This window comes from Penicillium paradoxum, assembly GCF_028828445.1.
Source record: "Penicillium paradoxum strain IBT 22861 chromosome Unknown utg000004l_segment0_segment0, whole genome shotgun sequence".
Lineage (NCBI taxonomy): Eukaryota > Fungi > Ascomycota > Eurotiomycetes > Eurotiales > Aspergillaceae > Penicillium > Penicillium paradoxum.
Window position 1 is genome coordinate 3,493,905 of NW_026643182.1, and position 27,193 is coordinate 3,521,097.

Sequence of the window (27,193 nt, forward strand, 5' to 3'; positions counted from 1 at the left end):
ACCTTTTTTTATTATAGTATAAGATTATAACTATAGTTATAATTATAATTATAATTAGAGTTATAGTATAATTCCTATTAACGATTTACTTATAGATTAGTTTATACTCTTTTCTCTTTTAGCTACTTCTAAAGTAGTATCTAAGATTTATAACCCTTCTAATATTAATCTACTATTAACTCTTCCTTAAATAAGTCCTATTAGAATTACTTATTATATTTAAAATTTTAATTCTTTTATATACTTAAAATAAAATTATCCTATCTAATATCGCCTAAATTAGTATATTATCTATTTATATATAGCTAAGAAGAAGTAGGTTACCGATAAATCTCTTAAGATTAAATATAAATCTAAGACTATTAGTTCTATTTCTTACTAATATTATATAGAGAAATAATAAATATATAACTTAGTATAGATTCGTTTATCTTTCTTATTAGTATTAGACTCTAATTATATAAATTCTAAGTAATATTACTAATAATACTATAAATCTAATCTTAATTATTAAATAGTCTACCTAATTTTTTAAAAAGTTAAAGGATTACTCTAACTATATAGAATAAAATAAGGTTAATAGATCCTAATTTTTTTATAAATCTACTATCTAGGCTATTATTAAAAATAAGATCTATAAGTTAATCTCTAACCTTTAAGTATTAATCTATAGTTACTAAGCTATTTATAGTTTCCTCTTATCTTAAAAAAAGACTCCTATTATAAGTATTACTTTCTTCTTTTTAGGTATATTTCTCTAATAAATTAGTAGGATATCGCTAACGCTTATAAACGGTTTCTCTCTTCTTAAGGTCTAACCTCTTTATCTCGCCTTAGTCTTTTAACTATATTAGCTAAGCGGAAGGCCTATAACGTTTTTATTTACTATTTTATCTACTATAAGGATTTAGGTTATACCTTATAAAATACCGCGAAATATTTATTTATTAAGGATCTAATAATAGCGATTATTATAAGTAGTTATAATATTAATATAAGCCCTATATAATAATCGTAGATAAGAAACTAAGTTACGTGACTATAGCTATCGTAGAGTAGGTCCGAGGTTTATAAGGTTTATAACTTAAAGACTCTCTAAAACTCAGCGATAGTAAGTTTTCCTTTTCCTCTTTTCCTTTCTTTCTCTATCTTAGTATTTTCGTTAAATTATACTCTTTCTTTAAAAGATCTAGCTCGTAATACCCTATACTTTCTCTTAGTATCTAAGCTAGTTTTCCGGTTATATTAAATATACTATAGATTCGTTATATATTTAGTATAGTTTCTAGAATTATTCTATTATCTTATTTTTAAATATTATTTCTTTTATAATAGTCTCTAAGGTATTTCGTTAGTAAAATATATTTATTTCGATCTAGATTTATTATCTTCTTTTTATTAATAGGATATTAATTTTAACTATATACTTTAAGTTTTCTTTTTCTTTTCCTTAAGTTTTCTAAAGGACTTAATAACTTCTTTTATATTTCCTATATTTTCTTTTAAGATCTATTAGTTATATTTAATAAGCTAACCCTTCTATTTTACTAAGAAGTATCTCTCCTTATTAAATAGTCTCTTATCTTTAATATTTTTAATTTCTTATTTATTAGACTCTTTAAGTTCTAGTTTTAGTAAGGTTTTAGACTTTTCTCTTTTTTATAATTCTAGAAGAGAGATATAAAATATATTATATATCTTATTATATTAGTTTAAAAGACTTAACTAATACGCCTAAGATCTAATAAGGTTTAGGACTTATAATAATCTAATATATTTTAGGGCTAATTTTTTAGTATAGACTTTAAATTTTAGGTTTCTTATTAATAACTCTACTAAGTTATCTTTTTTAAATACTATAGGTTTATAAATAGAGTTAAATTATTTTATAGATAATTTAGAAGCTTTTTATTATTATTCTATTATATCTTTCTATAACTTTTTTAGAATCTTAATTCTTTTAGTTATAGCTAAAACCTTCTTTTTATATATTTTATCTTTAGAATATATATAAAAATTAGATTTATAGCTTATAAAAGCTATAAATAAAAAGTAGTCTAGAGTTATATTTAGTAAGTTATTATAAGTATATTATACTATTAGTAGTAGTTTTAACTATATAAATTACTCTATATTAATAAAATATTTAAGATAATATTCTAGTATTTAATTTATATATTTAGTTTAACTATCTATTTAAGGGTAAAATATAGTAAAAAAATATAGTTTTATCTTACTTTTATAATATAGTTAAGACTAAAATTTATTAGTAAATATAAGGTCTTAATTAGATATAATACCCTATAGGGGTTTATAGCGAAGTTCTATTTCTATATAAAAAAGCTCTATAAGCTCGGAGACGTTAATTAATATAGAAATAGTAAAAAATAAGGCCTATTTTATTATCCTATTAATAATAATAAGGATACTATCTATTATATTATTTTTATAAATTATAGGTAGTAATCCTATAATAAAATCTATCGATAATTTAGTAAAGGATCGAGTAGGAATTAGTAGTATTCTAAGTATATTATATAGTTAATATCTTAGAGCTACGTTTCCTTAATATACTATATATCTAGAGACGTATTCTATAATATCTTAGTATAAATTTTATTAGTAGAAATATCTTTATAATAATAATAATATTCTATATTTACTAAAATATCCTATTAGGTATTATTATAATAAAGACTAAGGAGATTTTTTCTTAAGTTCTCCCTTATAGGGATATAGAGTCTTTCTTTATATCTTATAATACTATATAGATCGACGCCTTAGTCTTTATTACTTAGTTTCGACTAGGAAATAGTAAGTTTTTAGTAGTATATCTTAGGATCGCTATCTTAGATATTATAACCTAATATACGGAGTATAAATATAGTATATATATCTTATAGTATATATTAGGAATTTAGGTTAGTAACCTAATATAACGACTAGTTAGTCGTTATAGTGGCTCTTTTAGTAAACGCTCTACCTTATTATTACTTCCTACGTTTTATATAGTGGTGTTAGGTCTACTTACCTTAATAATATAACGACTAACTTCGGAGACCCTAGGTTCGAGATATATAGATATTAAATTAATATTAAATTTAAGTCTATAGTCTTTATAAGGAATATTATAGAAATAGCCCCGCGCTAGATCTAGATATATACTTAGGGGTCTATAACTTAAATATATATACCGATATCTTACTAGCATAGTATCTATACCGTTTAAGCTACCTATAGATATTCTATACCTCGGGGTTAAGGCATTAGAAAGAGGGGAGATAATATTATAACCTAATATATAGAGTATAAATATAGTGTGTGTATCTTATAGTATATATTAGGTATTTAGGTTAGTAACCTAATATAACGACTAGTTAGTTATTATAGTAGCTCTTTTAGTAAACGCTCTACCTTACTATTACTTCCTACGTTTTATATAGTGGTATTAGGCCTACTTACCTTAATAAACTCCTTAGTAACCTTATCGACGTCTAAGTGTAGCTCTCTAAGTATACTTTATAGTCTTACTTCTTCCTTAAAGTCTTATAATAGGAGGGTTTTAACCTCTAGCGGGGCTATATTTTTATACGCCTACTTACTAGTTACCTAGTTAATATCTAGATTTATTAGTCTAAACTAATCTATTCCTAGAATTATATTATAGATCGTTATATCTATAGCTTCGTAAGTTATTTTAATAACTCTATAGATTCTATTCTAATCTATTAGGCTAAGCTATACTTCTTAGCTTCTATATAAAGGGATCTTATACCTATCTATAGCTTCTACTAGGCGGGTACTTATTATATACGTCTCTTCTAGATTCTCTTTTACCTATTTTTAGCTTACGAAGCTCTAAGTTACGTTACTATCTATTAGCGTCTTAGGTACCCCCGTTAGGGCTCTAGTCTTAACGTCTAATATTAATACGTTATAGATAAGTACTTAGTATACTCCCTTACGTTCTCTAAAGAGAACTATCCTTAATACTATAGGAGTCTATAGTATAGGGTTATCTATTTTTTTAACTCTTCTATAGTTATAGTATTTACTATAGCTTTTTTATAATAGTCCTTTATATAGTAGCCCGGCTTACTATAGAAGTTATAAAATTTACTATTTCCGCTCTAGTCTTATTTAGATCTTATAATAGCTTTTCTACCCTCTATAGTAGTTATAGCTTACTATATAGGGAAAGCGCTATTTCCTTTAAAAGGTCTTCTACTAGATCTTTATAAGTCTATAGTATTTTTTAGCGTTATCTTTTTAGCCTCTTTAAAATATAATATCCTACCTAGTATTACTTTCTTAATTTAGTTATAGAAGGCTACTTAGTTATTTTATTAATTTATAGTAGAGGCTATAAATCTTCTTACTTTATCTTATATCTTCTTAATAATACCTATATCTAAATAGTTAATTCTTATTTATTTAGTTAGTATATCTTTTAGATAATTATAGAGTCTAGTAAGCTTTAAAATATATTAGTATATATTTTAGTACTTAGCTTATATTATCTACTATTAGTTATATTTAGCTTTTTACTATATCTTAATAGAGTTAATAATCTAAGTAAGTACTTATATTTTAAAGACTAACTAAATAAATATTATACTTAAATTATTCCTATAATATTCTATTTATATTATATTAACTTTTAGTATTAAAAACTTAGTTACTTAGTCTATTTTATATATATTACTAATAAACTAGTTAGAATATCTATTCTAGAAGACTTCTTAATTTAATTTAAAGAGATTATATTTATCTAAACTCTCGGCTTTATATATTATTATATTATAAAGTATATATAGTTCCCTTACTTTCTTCTAATAAGATAAGTAACCTCCGGTATTTTCTTATAATATAATTAAGTTTATATAAGTAATATTAGGTAGTTAGTAAATAGTTTAGCTAATAATACTATTTAGTAAACCTTAATAGATTCTAGATTTTTATATTCTTACCTATAAGATTACTATATTTTCTTTTTTATCCTATAGCTCCGTACGGATCCTATTTTTCTCTTTTACTAGAGTTAAACGTCTTTTAAAGGTCTCTAACTCTTAGAGTTCCGCCTTCTTATCTACCTTAGTCGGGGTTATCGGATCCGGCGGGTTTCCTCCTTAAGGGTTATCGTTAACTCCTTATATCTCTACCTCTTTTAGTAGGGGTTATAGGGGTCCCGGGACGTCGTCTATTTCCGCGATTAGGGCTAAGGCTCCTCTTAGGCGGTCGCTTATACGTCGAGTCGTTAATATTACGTATTCTAACAGTCTAATTTAATTAAGGTTTAGCGATTAGAATATTAGGACCGGCGTATTAGCGGGTCTTAGTAGGTAATATAGAACTAGAGTGAAGGAATAGTAGGGTATTAGTATATTTATAAACTAATCGCTAAAGAGCTAAGTTCCCCTAGTAGTCTCTATATAGATAACCTTTAGCGGGTTACGGGACTAGGTTACCTAACCCGGTAGGACTTAGTCTCCCTAGTATAGTCTCTAATAGGGGGTCATACTACCCCTATTAGGTTATAGGTTCTAGATCATAGGACTAGGTAGGATCTAGCCTATAAGGCACTCTCCTAGTAGAGGGTCGTAATATTAGGACTAGCGTACTAATAGGTTCTAGTAGATAATATAGAACTAGAGTAAAGGAATAATAGGGTACTAGTCTATTTATAAACTAATCGCTAAGGAGCTAAGTTCCCCTAGCAGTCTCTATATAGATAACCTTTAGCGGGTCACGGGACTAGGTCACCTAACTCGGTAGGACTTAGTCTTCTTAGTATAGTCTCTAGCGGGGGGTTATACTATCTCTACTAGGTTATAGGTTCTAGGTTATAGGACTAGGCGGGATCTAGCCTATAAGGCACTCTCCTAATAGAGGGTTATAACACTAGGCTATAGACTATAGATAAAGTTCTAGATAGAAAAGTCCTATAATATAAACGACTACTAATAGAAGTATATTAAGCGAATAGTACCGCTATAAGCTTAGTATATAAAAGAATATAAGATATAATCGGATATTAAAGATAATAATATCTAGTAAGAGAGTGATAAGATCTCTATAGTATTAGCTATAAAGAATAGAAGAGGTAGTAGTAATATATAGAAGCTAATATATCTACCGCCCCTTAAATAGTTAGTCGATCTATCTAATAATAAGGTACTTTAGTAGCCTAAGTACGTATAACTAATAGACGCCGCTATAATTAGAGCTATTCTATTTCTATCTAAGTAATACTAAGTATAATACTTACTATAGGACTTCGACTCTAAGGGTAATATTTATAAAGTATAAATCGCTATAAGCCCTATTATATTTTTTAAATAAAACGGTATCTTTATAGTATCTATATTTAAACGCTAATATATATTTACTAGTAGGTATATAGAATCCGGCTAGCTCCTAAACCTCCTAACTAAAGTAAATAAAGAAGTAAAGTTATATAGTAGACTAATACTACCCTTTAGGTCTATAATAGCTATAATAACGTTCGAAATAATATATAAGCGGGTATAAGGCCTACTAAACGGAATAATAGTAATAGATATTATAGAGTATACTAGTATATATAATAGAGTTAGTATTACTATAGTAACGAATCTAAGTATAGTTATATTAGCTCTTAGAGAAAGACTATAGAGAGCCTTAGTTTATCTACGCGAATAGGTAAACTTTAATCTAATAATATAATATAGCCGATATATAACTATTATATAACTACCTACTAGGATCTTACCCGAATAGTAGTATAACTACTAGATATAGCGTATTACGACCCTCTGCTAGGAGAGTGCCTTATAGGCTAGATCCCGCCTAGTCCTATAACCTAGAACCCGTGACCTAGCAAGGGTAGTATGACCCCCCCGCCAGAGACTATACTAGGGAGACTAAGTCCTACTAGGTTAGGTGACCTAGTCCCGTGACCCGCTAAAGGTTATCTATATAGAGACTACTAGGGGAACTTAGCTCTTTAGCGATTAGTTTATAAATATATTAGTACCCTACTATTTCTTCACTCTAGTTCTATATTACCTACTAGGACCCGTTAGCACGCCGGTCCTAATATTCTAATCGCTAAATCTTAATTAAACTAGACCGTTAGAATACGTAATATCGATAACTCGACGTACGAGCGACCGCTTAAGGGGAACCTTAGCCCTAATCGCGGAAACGAACGATATCTTAGGACCCCTATAACCCCTACTAGAAAAGGTAGAGATATAGGGAGTCGACGATAACCTTTAAGGAAGAAACCCGTTAGATCCGATAACCCCGACCGAGGTAGATAAGGAGACGGAACTCTAAGAGTTAGAGACCCTTAAAAGACGTCTAGCTCTAGTAAAAGAGAAAAATAGGATCCGTACGGAGCTATAGGACGAAGAAGAAAATATAGTAATCCTATAAGTAAGAATATAAAGATCTAGGATCCGTTAAGGTTCGCTAGATAGTACTATTAGCTAAACTACTTATTAACTACTTAATACTACCTATATAAACTTAATTATATTATAAGGAAGTATTAGAGGCTACCTATCCTATTAGAAGGAAGTAAGGGAACTATATATATTTTATAATATAATAACGTATAAAGCTAAGAGTTTAGGTAAATATAATCTTTTTAAATCGAACTAAGAAGCCTTCTAAAATAGATACCCTAACTAATTTATTAGCGATATATATAAGATAGACTAAATAACTAAGTTCTTAGCGCTAAAGGTTAATATAATATAAATAGAATACTATAGGAATAATCTAGGTATAATATTTATCTAGTTAGTCTTCGAAATATAGACGCTTACTTAGATTACTAATCTTATTAAGATATAGTAAAAAGCTAAATATAACTAGTAGTAGATAATATAAGCTAAGTATTAGGATATATACTAATACGCCTTAAAACTTATTAGACTTTATAATCGCTTAAAAGATATACTAACTAGATAGATAAGAATCGACTATTTAAAGATAGATATTATTAAGGAGATATAAGATAAAGTAAGGAGGTTTATAGCCTCTATTATAGATTAATAAAATAATTAGGTAGTCTTTTATAACTAAATTAAAAAAGTAATACTAAGTAAGATATTATATTTTAGGAAAGCTAGAAAGATAGCGCTAAAAAATACTATAAACTTATAAAAATCTAGTAGAAGACCCTTTAAAAGAAATAGTACTTTCCCTATATAGTAAGCTATAACTACTATAGAGGGTAGAAAAGCTACTATAAGATTTAAATAAGACTAAAGCGGAGATAGTAAATTCTATAACTTCTATAGTAAACTAAGCTACTATATAAAGGACTACTATAAAAAAGCTATAATAAATACTATAGCCGCGGAAAAGTTAAAAAAATAGATAACCCTATACTATAGACTCCTATAGTATTAAGAATAGTTCTCTTTAGAGAATATAAGGGAGTATACTAAATACTTATCTATAATATACTAATATTAGATATTAAGACTAGAGCCCTAATAGAAATAGTTAAGATACTAATAGATAGTAGTATAATCTAGAGCTTTATAAGCTAGAAATAGGTAAAAGAGAACTTAGAAGAGATATATATAATAAGTACTCGCCTAATAGAAGCCGTAGATAGGTATAAGATCCCTTTATATAGAAGCTAAGAAGTATAGCTTAGTTTAATAGACCGGAATAGAACCTATAGAGTTATTAAAATAACCTACGAAGCTATAGATATAATAATCTATAATATAATCCTAAGAATAGATTAGCTTAGACTAATAAATCCGGATATTAACTAAGTAATTAATAAGTAAGTATATAGAAATATAGCCCCGCTAAAGGTTAAAACCCTCCCGCTAAAAGACTTTAAGAAAGAAGTAAGACTATAAAGTATATTTAGAGAGCTATACTTAGATATTAATAAAATTACTAAGGAGTTTATAGTAATACTAAGGGTAATATAAAGCTTAGATAAGACCTCCTATTTAGTATAACCCCTAACTAAACTCCTATTAGAATACTAAAATCTAGCTATTATAGTAAGTAAAGAAAGTATTATAGCCCTTTTAACCTATATAGAGTATAATTATATAATCGAGCTAATACTAAATAAGATACCCCTTTAGAGGCTAGTATATATACTATCCGCTAAGGAGTTAGAAATCTTCTATTAGTATATTAAGAAGAACCTTAAAAAAGGCTAGATCTAATATTTAAAGAGTTAATTAGGTATACCTATCCTCTTTATACTAAAGAAAGATAGTAAGTTTAGACTCTATATAGACTATAAAGGGTTAAACGTAATTATTATTAAAAACCGCTACCTTCTACTACTAATTAATAAGTCCTTAGTAAGATTATTAAGAGTATAGATCTATCCTAAACTAAATCTATAAGATACTTACTATAGGATCTATATAAAATAAGAAGATAAATAGAAAATAGTATTTAGATACCGTTATAGATATTTTAAATATATAGTAATACTATTTAGATTTATAAATACTCCTACTATCTTTTAGGCGTATATTAATAAAGCTTTAGTAAAACTTATTAACGTCTACCTAATAGTATATCTTTATAATATACTAATCTTCTTAAAGGATAAAGAGATCTATATATACTATATCTAAGAAGTACTAAAACGCCTAATTAAGTAAAGGTTATTTATTAAATCTAATAAGTATATATTTTATATAAAAAGAGTCGACTTCTTAGGCTTTATTATCTTCTATTATAGAGTTACTATAGACCCTACTTAAGTAGAAACGATAAGCTAATAGCTAAAGCCGACTTATATCTTTAATATATAGTAGTTTATAGACTTCGCTAATTTTTATTAATATTTTATTAGGAAATAATTAATAATTAATACCCCTTTTAACGATTTAATTAAAGGGCTAGACGTATAAAAGAAGGGAAGAAATAAACGCTAAGAAAGGTTCGTCTTTATAGAAAAAGCGCGAGAAGCTTTTAAAAGAACTAAGACCGCTTTCTAGACTACGCTAATACTTATATACTTTAATATTACGTTAAAAACTATAATAAAAATAGATATATTAGGAGTTACTATCTATATAATTATATTATAGCTCTATAAAGATAGATACTAATACCCTATTACCTTCTACTTTTAGAAGATATTAGTAGTAAAAAGAAATTATTAGATTAGTAACTAAAAAATACTAGTAATCTTTATAGAGTTTAAGAAATAGTACTACTTCCTTAAAGGAAATAAGTACCTAATTATAGTAATAATAGATTACGCTAATCTTATCTAATTTATAACGACTAAAGAGTTTATAAGACGCTAGATATACTAGATAGAATATTTTATAGGTTTTAACTTTATTATTATATTCCGCCTAAGGAAAATAAACCTTATAGACACTCTTAATAGACGACCTAACTATATAATAAATAAGCTATTAGATATTATAAGTTATAATATCTTTATATAAAGACTTAAAGAGACTATTAGTAAAAGCGTTAATTACTAAAAGAATCTATAGAATATAATATATCTAGACACTATAATAACTATAGTATATATAGAGATCCTTACTAAGCCTATAATAAATAGACTACTAAGTTAAAAGAAGGTACGCGAAATAACTAAAGAAGAAACTATATATATCTATAAGCTATTAGAAACTATAATAGAACTTATACTTAAGATATAAGCGAAGAATAAGTTCTATAGAAATATACTTAGAAGGATATAGGAAATCGGTAATTTTAAATAACCTCTAAAGATATAATAAAATATAAGAAATTAGGATAAACTATTAAGATATAATAACTATATCTATATTCCTAAAGGCGAATCTATAATTTACTAGGAAATTATAAAGATCTATTATAATAATCTATAGGTAGGCTATTATATAAGGAAAAGAACGCTATAGGCTATTAGATATAAATACTAGTAGAAAACCCTTATTAAGGATATATAAGACTATATCTTTATATACTAGATTTACTAGTCTAATACTATTAAACGCTATAAGCTATATAGACTACTTAAACTACTATTAGTACTAAAGAGACTAAACTAGTAGATAAGTATAGACTTTATTATAAGTCTACTACTTTTAAAATAGAAGGGGAAGGCCTATAACGTAATTATAGTTATAGTCGATTTATTCTTAAAATATTTCCTTTATATTTCCTATACTAAGAACGTAGACTTACTAGAACTTATAACCTTATTTTATAAAAAAGTTATACCCCTATAAGGAATATTAGAAAATCTTATTAGTAATAGAGGTATTATTTTTATATTAAAATTCTAGAGCTATTTCTACTACTTTCTTACTATAAGATATAGACTATTAATAGCCTATTACTTATAAACTAATAAATAGATAGAGAGATAAAACTAGAGTATTAAGTATTACCTATATAATATAATAAATTAGTATTAAGATAACTAAATAAAATAGATCCCCTTTATATAGATTATTTATAATACTATTATCTATAGTATACTAAAAATATCCTTAGCCGAAGTATTACTAAGATTCTAATTAGAACTAAGAACGTTAGTATTAAATAGGAAGATAGAAACCTATAATAATATTAAAAGCCGTATAGAGAAAATACTAAAGATATAAGAAATACTAAGAAAACGCTTAGAAGAGTTAAAAATTATAATAAAATAAGCTTATAATAAGAAATATATAGAGAAGTCTTTTATAATCGGATAATAGGTTATACTAAGAAATAAATATATTAACTTAGGATAATTATATAAAAAGCTAAATAACCGCTATATAGGACCTTTTATAATAGTAAATATAATAAGATAATAGATATACTAGCTAATTCTTATACTAAGATACTATAAGATCTACTTTATATAATATACTTTAATACTAAAGCTATACTATAGAGATCTACTAAAAGCTTAAGAGCGGCCTAATCCTATACTAATAAATAACTAATCTAAATAGGAGATTAAGGAGATCCTTACTAATAACTATAAAGGCGCCGAATACTTTATTAAATAGAGAGGATATAGGTATAAGGAAAATATTTAAGAGCTAAGAGAAAATATAGAAAATATATTAGTATTTAAAAGCTACTATAATAAAAAGAAAGAACGGTTAAAGTGTATAATACGCTAAGAAAGATCTATAAAGAAGAAGTTAATATAATTTAGGATTTACTACTAGATACGTTCTAGGAAGGTTAGAAAGACCGGAGTAAGCTTAAAAACGCTAAACCTAATAGCTAATTACCGAATAGACCTTTAGAAAATAACTAGCTATATTAGTATATACTATAGATAGGTTAGAGAAAGATCTAGAATACTAGTAAAGATAAAGAGCGGATAAAAAATATCCTAAAGAGACTATAGATATATAATAAGGATATATAAAAGTTTATCGCCGAAAAATAGGATAAAAAATAATATAGCTAATACTCTCTAAGGGTATAATATAATAACTACCTATACTAGATAAGTAACCTCTAAAATACGCTTATATCCTTACCGCTATATATATAACCTAGCCTAAGAAGATACCCGAAGCTAATCTATAACCTAACTTATTAATAAAACCTATATTAAAGGGGGCGGAGGGGGTAAAAGAGGTAGAGGGGGTATAGCGTAAGAAAGACCGAAAGGCGTAACTATACCTATATAGATATCTCGAGTTAAAGTATTCTATATACTTTAAAACCTTTATATAATCGTAAGGAATAATATATTCTACGCGGGGGTAGTATAGGGCGCTAAAATATAAGTATTAGCTTAAGCGTCGAGCTTAGAATCGACCTAAAGAACGTTAATAACCGCTAATATAAGCGGAGGTTTATACTTACTATTATATAAGACTACCGCTTTCTTATATAATAGTTATATTATATTAAAGATATAGAGGTATAATATAGTATATAGGGTTTAACAATAGGTTTAAATGATACTAGGAATAGGATCTCTTATAGAAGTATTAGATTGTCTAAAAGATCTAGATAATATTTACCTTTTCCTACTATTTATGCCCCTTTATATACTAAGGATCGGAGTCCTTAATTTTACCCCTAAAGGTAGGCTTTTCGGTAGAAAAGACAAAATAGGCGTAGCGTTAATAATCCTATAGACGAGAGAATCCTACCTTAGGTATAGTTCTTAATACGCCCCCTTAACGTATAGCCGTTATATATTATAGGATTATATTATTAGGGACTAAGATAAATAAGGTTTCTTAGTTAAAAGGTATAGCTTTTAGACTATAGGAAGGTATAAAACTAATAGTTTTACACTACGAAAGACGTAGTTTACACTTACGAAGGTATAGGGGTTTATTCTACCGAAAGTCTATATATTTTAGGGTTAAGGTTTAAACCTACGATAAACTCTATAAATTTAGGAGCCCTAAGGGGCTTTATTAGTCTATCTATAATATTTTTAGTCCCTTTTATATATATAAGCTTAATTTTTCCCCTTTTAACTTACTCGCGGATCTAGTGCTAGTATATATCGATATATTTTAAACGTCCTAAAATAGTAGGGTTCTTTATTATCGTGATCGTAGATTAGCTATCGCTATATAAAGAGATAGGGGGGAGGTCTATACTCCCTTAGTAAAAGTTAAGATCTTTTAGTAGTTTTCGTAGCTAAATTGCCTCTCCGCTAGTAATTAAGAGGGCTATATATTTAGCTTTAGCGCTTAATTTTGCTATACTAGTCTACTTTTAAGATTTTTATAATATTAGACCCCCTATAAGGAAGAAGACGTACCTAGTCTTACTTTTACTTTCTAGGGCTAATCTATATAAGGCGTCGATATACCCTTAGAGGTCCTAATTAGGTCTAGATTAGTATATAATTACGTAATAGCTAGTGCGTCCTATATAAGTAATTACTCTCTATACTAGATCCTTATATTTAGCGTTTAGGTTTATAGTAAACTACGAAAGTATACTTACTACGAGTAAGAGGTCTAGACGTATAACTATACTAGTATAGTTAATCGAGCCTATATCGGATTAGTACTACTTTACTACCTTACTTATAGTGGTAAGGGTCTCTTCCTTTATTAGGATAATAGATAAAGGGATTATAAGTCTCGAAGTTACGGTTTTTAAGAACCTTTCGATATATATTTTTTACGAAATTATTATTTTTCCTACCTCTCTATCGTATACTATTTTTATCGAAAGATAGTAGGATAGCTCGCTAAGGTCTAACGTAGACTATTTTATTGAAATAAGGTCCTTTATAGTTTTAACGAGATCCGTTATAAAAGCTATAATTAAAAGGTCGTTAATATATATAAAAATATAAACGATCGTACCGGCGCCCCTTTAATTATACTACGTATAAAGATACGGGTCGGAAGTGGATCGTATAAAGCCTTTCGTTAATAGGTAGTCCCCTAATATATTAAACTAGTTTACTACTAACTATTTTAGACTATAAAGACTCTTTTTTAGGAGGTAGACTTTACCTTAGATCTCTAAAAAATCGGTATTATCTTCGAAACCTTCGGGGTAGTATATTAAGAGTCTCTCCTTTAGTATAGTGTTAAGATATATAATATTTACGTTAATATAGGCTATAAATAGCTTCTTTTACGTAATTATAGCGAGGAGGATCCGTAGCGTAATATAGCTACCTATACTAATAAAGGTCTTAGTATAGTCTAGATCTTCCCGTTATTAGAAACCTCTCGCTACCTAGCGAGCCTTAAATTTTAGGGGGTTTCTATCCGTATCGAGTTTTAGTTTATATACCTACTTACCGGTAAGGATACGTATATTCTTAGCGGGTATAGGTATAGGGATTATTTCCTAAGCTTTAATTAAACTAAGCTATTTAAACTCGATTTTTATAGCGCGGTACTATTAAGGCTAAAGGGATAAGTTACGTACTTATCGGACTAATTTAGGGTCTTCTATCTATTTAGGGTCTATATTTTTTAGAGTTATTAGTAAGGGTAAGGTTAGGAGATCCTTAGATAATAGGACTAGTCTAGTTTACGTATATAGGATAATAGTATATTATACTAGATCCTATATACGTTTTTTATCTACCTAAGGTATAGTAGTATAGAAAACCTTATTTTAGATCTTATAATTAAGGTTAGCGAGTTCTTCGGTAGATAGTCTCGGTAGGTTAGCTAATAGGACCGATTCGTTACTAGAACTCTCGTCGATAAGTCTAAGATCTCCCTCGGAGTCCGAAAAAAGGGTGCTTTCTTCGGCGGAAGAAGTTATAGAGGTCTTTTTAGCGGAAGAAATTATAAGGTTTATATTATTTATAGGGTTCTTAGGGTCTATAAGGTTCTTAGGGCCTATAAAGTCCCTAGAGTCTAGGAATAGGAACCTAGACTATTTTACCGATTATAGGGTTTCTAGTGGGACTAGGAGATTAGGATTATTATATAGGGTCTAGTTATCTCTTTCGTCGAAAATAACGTCTCTCCGAGTTATAATCTCTCCCCTATTTCTATCTACGTTTAGACGCTAGATACGGTATTATATACTATAGTAGCTACTATACCCGATAAGTCTACCTATCTAGGCGCGGGGCTATAAATATCTACTTATTAATATACTAACTATAGCCTTAATCTCTTTAGGGCTTCTTATAACGTAAGCCTTACTACCGGGTATCCGTAGGAATAAGATATTAGGTTTTCTACCGAATCGTATTTTATATAGTGTCTAGTTTAGGAGACCGTCTTTTTTTCTACTAAAATAGATAGTAAGGTTACGGGTTATTATTACTATTTTTATTAGTTCGGGCTATAGTATATCTAGGAGTCTAGTATCGTTAAGAATAGCTCTAGTGCGTTCTTATACTATTCGTATTATTCTTTCGACTTTGCTATTTTACCCGTATACGTATAGTACTAAGAAATATAGATAGGTATTAGTATCCTTAGCCTATTTTTATAGGCGGAAGTTATTAAACTCTCCTCTATAATCTAACTAGAAGGCTCTAATCTCTAATCTACTAGGCGGTAGTATTTTACTTCCTAGTACTAGTAGCGGGGGGAGATCGAGGGTTATAAAGGTCTTAATTATTATCTCTCTTTTAGCGGAATATAGTTTTACTATTTTAATTATAAGGTCTAGGATAAAGTCTTTATAGGAGGTAAACTATATTTCTCCCTATCTATTAAAGTTATCGATACTAATTATCTAGTATCGGTAGCTACCTCCCTAACCTCTAGGTATTTTACCCCCGCCTTCTAGATTAAGGTATATAAGATCTCCTATTTTACTAGATCTATATAAAACTAAGGTTCTACGGGGTACGAGCTAAGCCTTTCCGATTTAGTAGTGGCTATAGGGTCTTTTAGGGGTAGGTAGGCCTATAATATTAATACCTTCTATAACTTTTACCGTTTCCTATAGGGGTTTAATCCCTATATAGTATAGTCTACGATACTAGGTATCAATATTAACCCTATCCTTTTTAAGCTTAGTAGGTAGCTCGCTAGGAGAAGTCGAGGTAGTCTCCGAGTACTATTATTTTAAGCTACTAGATAAGTTTATTTTCTACGTCTTTATTACTCTATAGGTAGCGAGTATTTCTACCTTTTCTACCTAAGAAAAGGGTCCCTTTTTCGGTAGAAGAGATATTATCTTTTTCGGCGGAATAGCGCCTTTCACTAGTTAGCTAGATAAACTTATAGCGTTTTCTAGTTTTTATATACTTAGGCCCCCTAGCTAGGGGTAGGGGTCTCTTAGGATAACCTCTATATTATTAGCCTAAGAAATTAGGTATCTATAGGTAGTTTTTTTAGCGGAAATAGGAGTATTAGCCTAAGTTTTTAGGTATCCGACGCCCCCTACTTCCTATACTATCGTTAAAACTAACGTTTCTAGATCTAGGGTCTAGTATTAGTATATATATTAAATATTTAGTATCTAATTTTTACCCTTTTATAGTCCTTTTATAAGAATACTACTATCTAGTTTCCGGAAAATAACCTCGTCTTTATATATCGCTATAATCCTATAGTTAGCGAGCCTAGGTTACGAGATAAGGTTACTATAGAGTTTAGGAAGATATATAGTCCTAGTAAGAATAAGATCTCTCCTTTACCTAGTCCTATCGTCGACTATAATCTTAATATCTCCGATTATACCTTAGATTAGCTAGTTTATTAGGGCTATTTTAATCGTAGTAGTTAATAGTTTCGTAGTACTTAGTATAAAATAGTCTAGCGAGCTAATTATATATTTATCGTAGGCTATATTATAGATCTAGTTATTAATCGAGATACTAGTTAAGAAGTTTTATACCTTATAACTATATTCGACTTATATAATTAGGGTTTCCGTAGTCCGTTTAGGTACTAAGTTAGGGTTTTTTAGCTAGTATTTCTTAGTAGGGTGCCCCTTCTTTTTATAGAAGGTATATACTAATCCTAGGGGTCCTCGTTATATATAGGGTCCTTATAGTTTCGAAGGTTTACTAGTTTCTATAGATAAGGTCCTTATAGCTACCTTTTTACCGGTAGCGAGGTTATCTTCTTCTCTTTATAGTTCGCCGTATAAGCGATTAAAGAGGTATTAGTCTAGCTAGTTAGTTAACCTACTAACTATTTTATTATAGTTAAGCTTCTACGGGTGCTATTCTAGGCTATTAAGGCACGCTATAAATTCTATATATTTTTTAAGTTTATCTATTTCTTATAGCTTAATTAGTAGACTCTCGATCGAGGGACGTATAATAGTTTTATTAGTCTATATAGTCTTAAATACCTCGATTAGGGTTCCGACGTTATAGATATAGGATACGTATAGTACTTTTATTATAATAGCGCCTTATTCGGCGGTAAAAGTATCCTTTATATCGTATTAATTTTATAATTCCTACTAGATACGCTCGGGTTCTAGAGGGCTTAGCGGTATAATATTTTTCGCTAAGTCTAGGTATATAGTATTTAGGATAGTAAGCTAGGCTACTCCCTTCTATATATTTAGTATATAGTGCTTCTCGTACGAAAGGGGTAATAATCCTACCTTACTATTAATAACTTATTCGAGAAGGTTTTAGTTTAGTACTTACTATATATTAGCGGCCTAGGTATAGTAATTATTTAATCCTATAAGTTTTAGTCCTTTATATTCTTCTTTTCTTTTAAATATTTTTCCGAGGTCCTTAGTAAAATTAAGGTATTAAAGGGCGTTTTCTTTCTCTTCTCGGGTATTATTCTTTAGGGTAGCGTAGCGGTTACGTAGCGAGAACGTAGAGCTATCTCGATTAAATCGGTTTAGGTTATTAATCTATATTAATAGGACTTATATATTAGTCTCGATAGACTCGGAGATATTAGCGGGGGGTCTACCCGCTATAAACTACCTAGTTAATCCTTAGGGCTACTAGGTATAGAGATACTCGGTCGACTCGAGTTCTCTAGTTAGTTAATCCGCGGGGTTTAGACGTTATAGACCCTAGCCGGGGTCTATATTACTAGTACTAGCGGGAGCTATAGGACTATTATTTCCTCCTTCGTTATCGCTACCCTCGCCTAAGGCGCTACTATAGTTATTATCGGACCCTAATTCATCTAATCGGTCGGCGTCGGAGTCGGAGGGTTCGTAGGGTATATAGGGTACGCTAGGTGTACTAGATACCCCCCTATCTCGCTAAGACCGTCGGGTAATAGGGGTTATAGTGAAATTAATAAGAAAATAGGTAGATCTACGAGAGATCGAGAGGTATAGGTATAAAAGGTAAGGTATAAAATAAGAGGTAAGATATATATAAGAAGGAGAGAGAGATCCTAGGGTAAGGACCTATATATATAGGTCTAGGCAAAGATTAGATAAAAAAGTATATAGGGGTAAGTAAATATTTACTAGCAAATATAGTAAATAGACTATACTACGTAATTTAGGTATTCCGGCTATTAGAGATAGCCGGGCTTATAACCTATTAAAGATATAGAGGTATAATATAGTATATAGGGTTTAATAATAGGTTCAAATAATACTAGGAATAGGATCTCTTATAGAAGTATTAGATTATCTAAAAGATCTAGATAATATTTACCTTTTCCTACTATTTATGCCCCTTTATATACCGAGGATCGGAGTCCTCAATTTTGCCCCTAAAGGTGGGCTTTTCGGCAGAAAAGACAAAATAGGCGTAGCGTTAATAATCCTACGGACGAGAGAATCCTGCCTTAGGCATGGTTCTCAACATATTAAAGAGTATTAATATTAATCCCGCTAGACAGAGGGATATATATATACCCCGAGTTATATCTAAGATAGTCTATATAACGCTAATACTACGTACTCGTAAAGTTAGTAGGGGAGATAATAGCCGGAGGGGCGTAATTATTAATAAAGGTATATATTATACTCGCGATCGGAGAAAAGGGAGCTACTATAATAAATTAAAATAACCTATAGTAAGAAAAGCGAAGCGACGAAAAGCTATAAAAAGAAAAAGCGAAAGGACGAGGAAGTATAGAAAGAAGAAAGCTATAACTCGAAGAGAGATAAGTGAAAATTATATAAAGAACTTAGATTATACGCGACGAAGAGAGATAACGCTTAAAGCTCCGAGTCTATCTATACCTTCCACTATAAAGACAAATTACCCTCTTTTAGATAGCTAGATATATATACTATTTTCGAACCCTCCCTATCTCGACTATAAGAGACCCTCGACCCCCGACCCTTAGCTATAAGGACGTAGCTCTTTAAGGAGGGGGAAAATATTACGACCCTCTACTAGGAGAGTGCCTTATAGGCTAGATCCCGCCTAGTCCTATAACCTAGAACCCGTGACCTAGTAGGGGTAGTATAACCCCCCGCTAGAGACCGCACTAGGGAGACTAAGTCCTACCGGGTTAGGTGACCTAGTCCCGTGACCCGCTAAAGGTTATCTATATAGAGACTACTAGGGGAACTTAGCTCTTTAGCGATTAGTTTATAAATATACTAGCACCCTACTATTCCTTCATTCTAGTTCTATATTACCTACTAGGACCCGCTAGGACCCGCTAGCACGCCGGTCCTAACATAGCGCCTAATATAGATTCCTAAAGAATCGGTAAACCGGATTAGTATAGTATTTAACTAAGGACTAAGAGTAGTATTATAATTAAGCGACGCTAAATATAAAACTTAGAGTATAGCGGAAGACCTACTACTATAGAAGACTTAAGTTATAGCGAATATACTTAACCCTATACCCGAGAAACTAACTAAAAATATAGATATAGGTAGAATCTCTATTTAATAGATCGTAAATCCTAAGATAAATAGCGAATATACTCTATTAAATATAATTAAATATATCCTAGAAGAGCTTACGTAGGTAGATATAGCGAAAACTAAGACACTCGTAGTAATCGTAACTATCGAGAGACTTATAAGCGCCTACGAAGATAATAAATTAGGAATAACACTACTATAAAATATTAGAGTGTATAGCCTTAAGGAGGCGGACGCGAAAAAGCTTTTTAAGTGTAGCCGCTAGCGCCTACTACCTAACTATCTAGGGACTATACTCGGATAAATAAACTCCGTAGAAGATACTACCGTAATTAGAGACGCCTTACGCTTTAAAGTAGCGATAGACGTATTTAAAGTAGCTAATACCGACGATAATAAGGAGCTATTAAAGAAGCTAATCTCCGACTAGGAAGTAAGAACCTAGTAGTATAACTACTAGGTAATTAGAGTTATCATTATTACGGTCTCTATAACTATAGTCTTTATAGTCTCCCTAAGTAACGTTATATATACTATCTTACGGTCATATATAATTAAGCTATTTATGTTATTCTATAGTCCTTATATAACGCGTAGCCGAGGACGGTAGCGACCTTTTGACGGGGGTAGATATATTAGTCGAGTAGGGTCACGTTGGTAGCCACGTGACCACCTCCTCGCCGCTTCCCTTATGGAAGCCGGACTGGCTAGATAAATGTATCATCTTCCTCTTCCCCTGCCTCTAGCGTAACACAATCAGGCCGTTTAATGATACTCTTATAAAGGGTTGTGGTGTAATTTATAGGTTGGTAAGGAAATTTATTTCGACGTGTTATTTGAGGTGTCGGCTTTGATTGCTCTTGATCTAGCCTTTAATTCCACATTGAACGAAAAACAGCCTTTTGTAAAGACGGAACTCTTTCCAATAGCTTTGAGAAATCGGTATCTTGTATCATAACTTCCACATTCCACACGACATAGTCTCGTAGCACGGTTTGTATATCCTCTATTTGCCCCTTGTCCTCGAAACAAAATTGTAAAAGCCCTATGATTTCCCTAGTCCGGTCTTTGGATAGTTCGAAGTGTTCGAGAGATTGAATTAGCCGGTGTAATGACAAAATAAGCAGTGAGGTCCAGTCTGCATTGTAAGCAAAACGGTTGATTTCAGCGTGGCATATAAACACATTCGCATAGCTATATCGATGATTAGTGGCCGAGTTTTCAGCGGCTTCCGCTCGTGGAGCCTGGTTAAGCTTTTCTAGTAGGTACCCATAGATACGAGGAAGCGTCATTGGATGGAAGATGTTGCGGATCAGATTCCGAGGATCCTATCGTCCCAATTTTGGCTAAGAAGATACTTCTTCGGTGCGAGGTTGCCTAGTATCACTTCCTAGAAGGTTTGAAGTGGGAGATGGAATATAATAATCGCTAGAGTACACAAACTCACAGTAATAAGCAAAGACAACTTCGTCAACATCCTCAATCATAGATGGCTGAAGCGCGCTGTCCGGGAAAGAGCCCTCTAAAGCTCTGTGAATCGAGAACTGCTTTTTCTCTTTCCTAACGAAAATATGAATGATACCAGATTGCAAGATCCTTCGCAATTGTTAGAGATAAGAATTTATAGTGGTAATATGAAAGGCTTGCCTATGATACTCGAGCCGCATCTTTACGGTGGGATCGAATAATTTACTTCGATGCTGAGAGACCGTAGGGTTACACAGCTTGGGCGAGAAGATTTTTCACCCAAAAGTAGGAAAGCGGAGAAACGAATTCCCATTGTGTTATATAGGAGAGGGGGGTCCCTTGCTTTGCGGTCATCCACGGTTCAGGTTCCTCAGGGTGTTTATTTAAACTCAATAAGAAATGTGGTCTTCATGGTGACCCTCCAGGATAGCTCACTGTTGGGTCACTCTAGCGTCCCCAGAGCGCTGCTATACTGACATCCAATAAAAGCCACTACAGAGACCCGCTCCTACAGCAAGCTGATAAGCCAATGAAATCAATCCTCACTGGGACAGCGTGGCTGCCTGGCTGAGAACCGCCGTCTATAAGCCACTGTTACATCGAGAGAGCATCTCGCTATTCCTAGTTGGGGGAATAAGAACCCACTATAGAGACGAATACGGTTGAGGACATCACACCTAGAGGTACCCCTGGCCAATGTTGACGTTCCTAACTTTGGAGTGGGGCTTCAAATCCCCGACGCACCTGCCAACATCTGTATCGCTTGTCATCTGGGCGTCTCGGCCTGTTAGTGCTCTACTGCTCACGTATTTCTTCTAAACCAAAGATCTACCAAGATAATTGCGGCATCTCGCAAAGATACGGCTGGAGGCTACCTTGGACGTCATTTCATACAGGGGATAGCAAACAGTGGGAAGAGTAGGGTTGAATTTTGAAATTAGTTTTAACTCCGCACTCTTGTGATTTGATTCCCGGAACCTAAGTGGAGACATGCTAATCTAAATTTAGCTCTTTCCCTGTTATATTCACTGGTAACTATAAGGAGTCATTGATATAGTACCGTAATTTCTTAAAGGAACTGATGGAATTATCGTGCAAACGTATCAAATAAAGGGAAGGTCCTAAAAATCTAGCGATATCCTTCTTTCATTCTCCCATGTTCTGGTCTCTTTGTCACGCGCAGTCTTCATCACACTCGTTCACATTTAATAGAAGGCTGCGGTGACGCTATAGTGAACTTATCCCGGTAGGCAACCTACTTTTTTGTACGCGTGGTTTCTTTTATCTTGTACTACAATTCTCATTTGTTACCAATGCACATAGAAATCCGGTACTTCCGAGAAGCTGATATGACTGTCATCATACTAATATTGCTTTGAATTATCAATATTGCCGTGAGCCAAAAAAAAAAGGGGGATTACAGCTCTCTGTGTGTACGTACGTATCTGAATCCTGGTCCTGCTGGGCCAGTCTAGACATCGATTATTCACCAAGACCACATCCCCAAAATATTTAAAACTGCGGGCACCATGGACTCTCTCCTGTCCCAGCAAAATCAGACAATGTGCTCTCTGCTGAGCCGGTCGCCAGCGGCGTCATAGTAATCGACGGTACAGTGCCGGCGTCTATCGCTTCTACTGGTGTGCCAGCCGTTCCTAAAAACTCTCGTCAGCAGCTATAGGCTGAGATGAGAGATGCGAGCAATTTACACGACAGTGGCACTCGTAGCCCCGGCAGGTGCTTGGCTAATGACCAAGTTGATGACACTCGTTTTCTCACTGGGATTGTTCGAATACATATTCGACGGGTCGAAAGTAACATTGCTGGCATTCATGATGAACCAAGAATTGCGCTGTCCTTGAGAATCCAATATGGAAAATAAGCTTAGAGGAAAAACGGCTGTTGGCATAGGTAGGTCGTGTTTGAATAATGCGGTTAGGGACCATGAACTCACATCAATTTATATTCCTTGCGCACATCAGAGCCCAGCTGCACAATGGCCATCTCGTCATCTATCTGAATTTTCTATGTGATTGTGATCGGGGTGCATAAGCGCTGGAATCATGGCCCCTGTTGAAACTTGATGTGGCCAGCCACGATCTAACTGTCCACTCAATGAACGTGCTTGCTCCGGTAAGTACATTATCGAAATCACCTAGGCTCAATCCAAGGGCAGGGCGCGTATTGTAACCCGCTAGCTATGCTATATGGAATTAGGTTTTTCGTATTCTGTCGCTATCGGTTGATCAGCTTGTAAATTCGTTACTTGGCGGCTTGACCCGGGCCGCATTTAGGCCAATAACAACAGCTCAAGGTTCTTAGTCATATCGCACCGCGATGAATAAAAATAGTACGCGCCATGACGCGTGCTCCGAAACGAACTCCAAGACTTGCCCGTGTCATAGGACCATAAATGTGCCCCGGAAGCCTTGTCCCACGCTTTTTGAGAACGTCTATCCAGTTTTTCCCCAAGCTTTGGACTTCCGTATCACAATCCTTAATCCCTTACAAAACATTCCCCTTGGCAACTTTTAAACGACGCATCTCCATCGCAGTTATGAGCACTTCGTCTCCTCCCACTCCGCCATCAAGGGCCTTAATAGATGATGAACGGCGATTCAAAACCATTACATTACCTTGTGAGTGGGTGGAGGATTATCGGCCAGGTGGTTATCATCCAGTCGTTCTCGGCGACGTCTTCAACCACCAGTACAAGGTCATCCGGAAGCTTGGCGAGGGCTCCTACTCGACGGTTTGGCTCGCCCATGACCTAAAGTAAGTCCATCTTTCGCATTTCTACTGCCGACGCTATATATCATCGTTACTCATTTCGTTTAGTAACAGTCGATATGTCGCCCTGAAGATACTTGTGTCGGAAATCTCGGAATCGACAACTGAGCTACGAATATTACGCCATATCATCGAATACGCACCAGAAGAAGGGCCCCGATATATCACGCGACTGCTGGACGAATTCGAACACCGCGGACCCAATGGCCTCCACAAGTGCCTGGTACTTGAGCCTATGGGCCCGAGTGTCAATACGATGGTCGAGGAGCTGCCGCAGTTCAAACCTCGTAGGCGAGGAATGAAGATCCGCTATCCGCTTCAGATGGCAAAGAGTATCCTTAAGCAATCCTTACAGGCTCTTGCATTTCTGCATGAAAACGGTATTGCCCATGGAGACTTCCAGCCGGGAAACATACTCTTCCCTCTTATCGATGTCGACTCGACCCCTGAGGAATTGCTCCTACAAGAGGAAGATGTGCAAGCCCGGTCGATCTCGCCTCCGGTACAGAGGCTGGATGGTAAACAAGATAAATGGGCGCCTCAATATCTTTGCGTTGCGCAGCCACTGGTGCCCTTTACTTGCTACGCCGAAGGGTTCAAGGTCAAATTATCCGATATGGGCGGTGGTCAGTCCCTCTACTATTCCTTTTTCTTGACGAATATTAATACTCACACCTCAATTCCCTGGACAGCTTATTTCTTTACCGACCCACCAACAAAGCCCGTTACTCCACTCGGTCTTCGAGCTCCCGAGTTGATTCTTACCGGAGCCGTCAACAATACCGTTGATATCTGGAGCTTCGGTTGCCTTATTTTTGAGCTAATTACCGGACAGCCGCTCTTCTGTATACCATGTTCCGAGATGGAAGATGACGATCATCTTCTCTCCCTCACCGCCCAGCTCGGTGCCCTCCCCGACGAGTTATTCAGGCATTGGACAACCTCGTCGCTCTACTTTACGCCCGAGAGGAAGCTCTTTAATTGTCAGCTTGGAGGAGTCGCTCCCGGGGAGGAACCGCTTATAGTGGAGCAGACGTCCATGGAAGAGTGCTTCGATCGGGCAGGCCCGGATCTCGATGAGGAGGAAGCTAAGAAAGTGAAAGCGCTTATTCGATGGATTTTGCAATATGACCCCGGGAAGAGACCTTCGCCTACGAAAATCTTATCAGATCCATGGTTTTGCGAGATTGACGTTGAGGACGACCCATCTAAGGTATCTATAGTCTAGTATCTTGCGTGGCTATGAGGAAGATATCTAAGTAGGCTGCATATCGTTTCGACGAGAGGACAGCGTAATGAATCACACACAGACAAACATACCGTATGACCCAAACATGTTCATATAGAGCATCATTACTGATAATTCACAGATGCCATTATAATCTCCATTACACTCCTTTTCAGTCTCCAGGGCTGTTAGCGTTTCCAAACCCTTCTCCACAACCTATCAGTCAGCCGTTGGTTGAATTTCCACCTAAAAAAGACATCCCACTTGAGCGTGCAGTTGATTGTCTCCTGGGGCGGGCAGAATGCCGTCTGGTGGTGGCAGAGGTTGTTATTTGAGTGGCTTCATGCTGCGCTGCCAAGTATAATTCCTGGGAACTGCGGAGTTGAATGATCTTGGTCAATGGATTATGGTCGCCGTCTTCCACCGAGGAGATACACGGAAAGACATTGAGAAGATAAGGGCCATGGTCTTGTGCCACCGGTGTTGTGTTTTCACCAGCGAAAGCAAAGCGATCCCATTCATTGTCGTCGGGATCAAAAGGTTCTTCGAAATCTGTCTCGAACTTCTGTTGCGATCGCTGAATTGGAAGCCAAAATTCGGCCGCGTTCTGAACTATTGATTTGATTTTTGTACAAAACAAATCGTGCCGCGCTTCAGGAAATAGGCCATCCGTATACGAAGACATTCTCTGGACCACGGCTCGAATCTCTGCTTTTTGAGGCACGTGTTCCGCGCGCGGGTCAATGGAGAGAAGTATGCGACGGCAAAAAGCTTCTTTCTCGCCATCATTCTCTGCGAGATGACCGAGAGCCTCACGAAGACTGTTGCTCTCTGAAAGAAGATAGCTCGGTTTGAATATACGTCGGTCGATCTCTCTGAACAGAACAGCCAGGATCAATGCAAATCGTACCGCTTTAGCAGCCGAGGAGTTTGAAGGAATAAGAGGAAAGCTTGGTGGTAGGAGTATGTTGTCTGTCTTCCTAAGTTTCTCCCAGATAGGCTTCTCCTTTTGGTCCTATCAGTGACGAGCGTGAGGAAAGGTGCCCTAGGACGAACCTTTAAAGTATCTTTTGGAACATCTAGGTCTAGCAATGGAGATAACTCGCTCGTAGCAGAGGTCCAAAGGCTTCTGAATTCCGTGACTCTGTTAATGGCACAAGAAAAGTTAATTCACAAATAGTTGTATCTTTTTCGCGCGACTTACACGAAATTTTCATCAATGTCCGAAGATTGGATAGGAAATCCTTCCAGCCTCTGCATATTAGCCTTCACTGCCTGCAGCTCTGTGTTCATTGAGGCATTAGCAGCCGCTAGCTCTTTGTTCTTCTCCTGCTCCGATGATAATATTGATTTTAGTTTCGATCTAGCTGCCTTCATTTGGTCTACTATCTTGTCTTTCTCTTTTAAATTGGCTTGCAATGTACTAATATCATTGGCGGATTGTGAGACTTTATGTCAACTGACGTGGTATTCAGTACAGTAGGGGTCCAATTAAGGGAGTTAAAATCTCTGTATTTCTGTATCCACTAT

General features: G+C 33.6%; 3 protein-coding genes across 3 annotated transcripts; 1 reads left to right on the forward strand and 2 right to left on the reverse strand.

Annotated features, from left to right (window-relative positions):
• Positions 1–23,056: 23,056 nt before the first annotated feature.
• Positions 23,057–23,558, reverse strand: N7457_004996 (uncharacterized protein). Its single transcript, XM_057176041.1, has 2 exons — positions 23,355–23,558; positions 23,057–23,300 (listed from the first exon to the last, which is right to left on the reverse strand). Exons 1-2 carry the CDS (start codon positions 23,552–23,554, stop codon positions 23,201–23,203), a joined length of 300 nt encoding a protein of 99 aa, XP_057033088.1. The 5' UTR covers positions 23,555–23,558; the 3' UTR covers positions 23,057–23,200.
• A 644-nt stretch (positions 23,559–24,202) lies between these two features.
• On the forward strand, positions 24,203–25,663 carry N7457_004997 (serine/threonine-protein kinase; the record flags this gene model as incomplete). The annotated part of the gene is made up of 3 exons (XM_057176042.1): positions 24,203–24,420; positions 24,484–25,061; positions 25,128–25,663. 3 exons carry the CDS (start codon positions 24,203–24,205, stop codon positions 25,661–25,663), a joined length of 1,332 nt encoding a protein of 443 aa, XP_057033089.1.
• Positions 25,664–25,886: 223 nt separating this feature from the next.
• N7457_004998 (uncharacterized protein) lies at positions 25,887–27,040 on the reverse strand (the record flags this gene model as incomplete). Its single annotated transcript, XM_057176043.1, has 3 exons — positions 25,887–26,678; positions 26,720–26,807; positions 26,868–27,040. The coding sequence occupies 3 exons, from the start codon at positions 27,038–27,040 to the stop codon at positions 25,887–25,889; spliced, it is 1,053 nt and encodes a 350-aa protein (XP_057033090.1).
• Between the last annotated feature and the right edge of the window lie 153 nt (positions 27,041–27,193).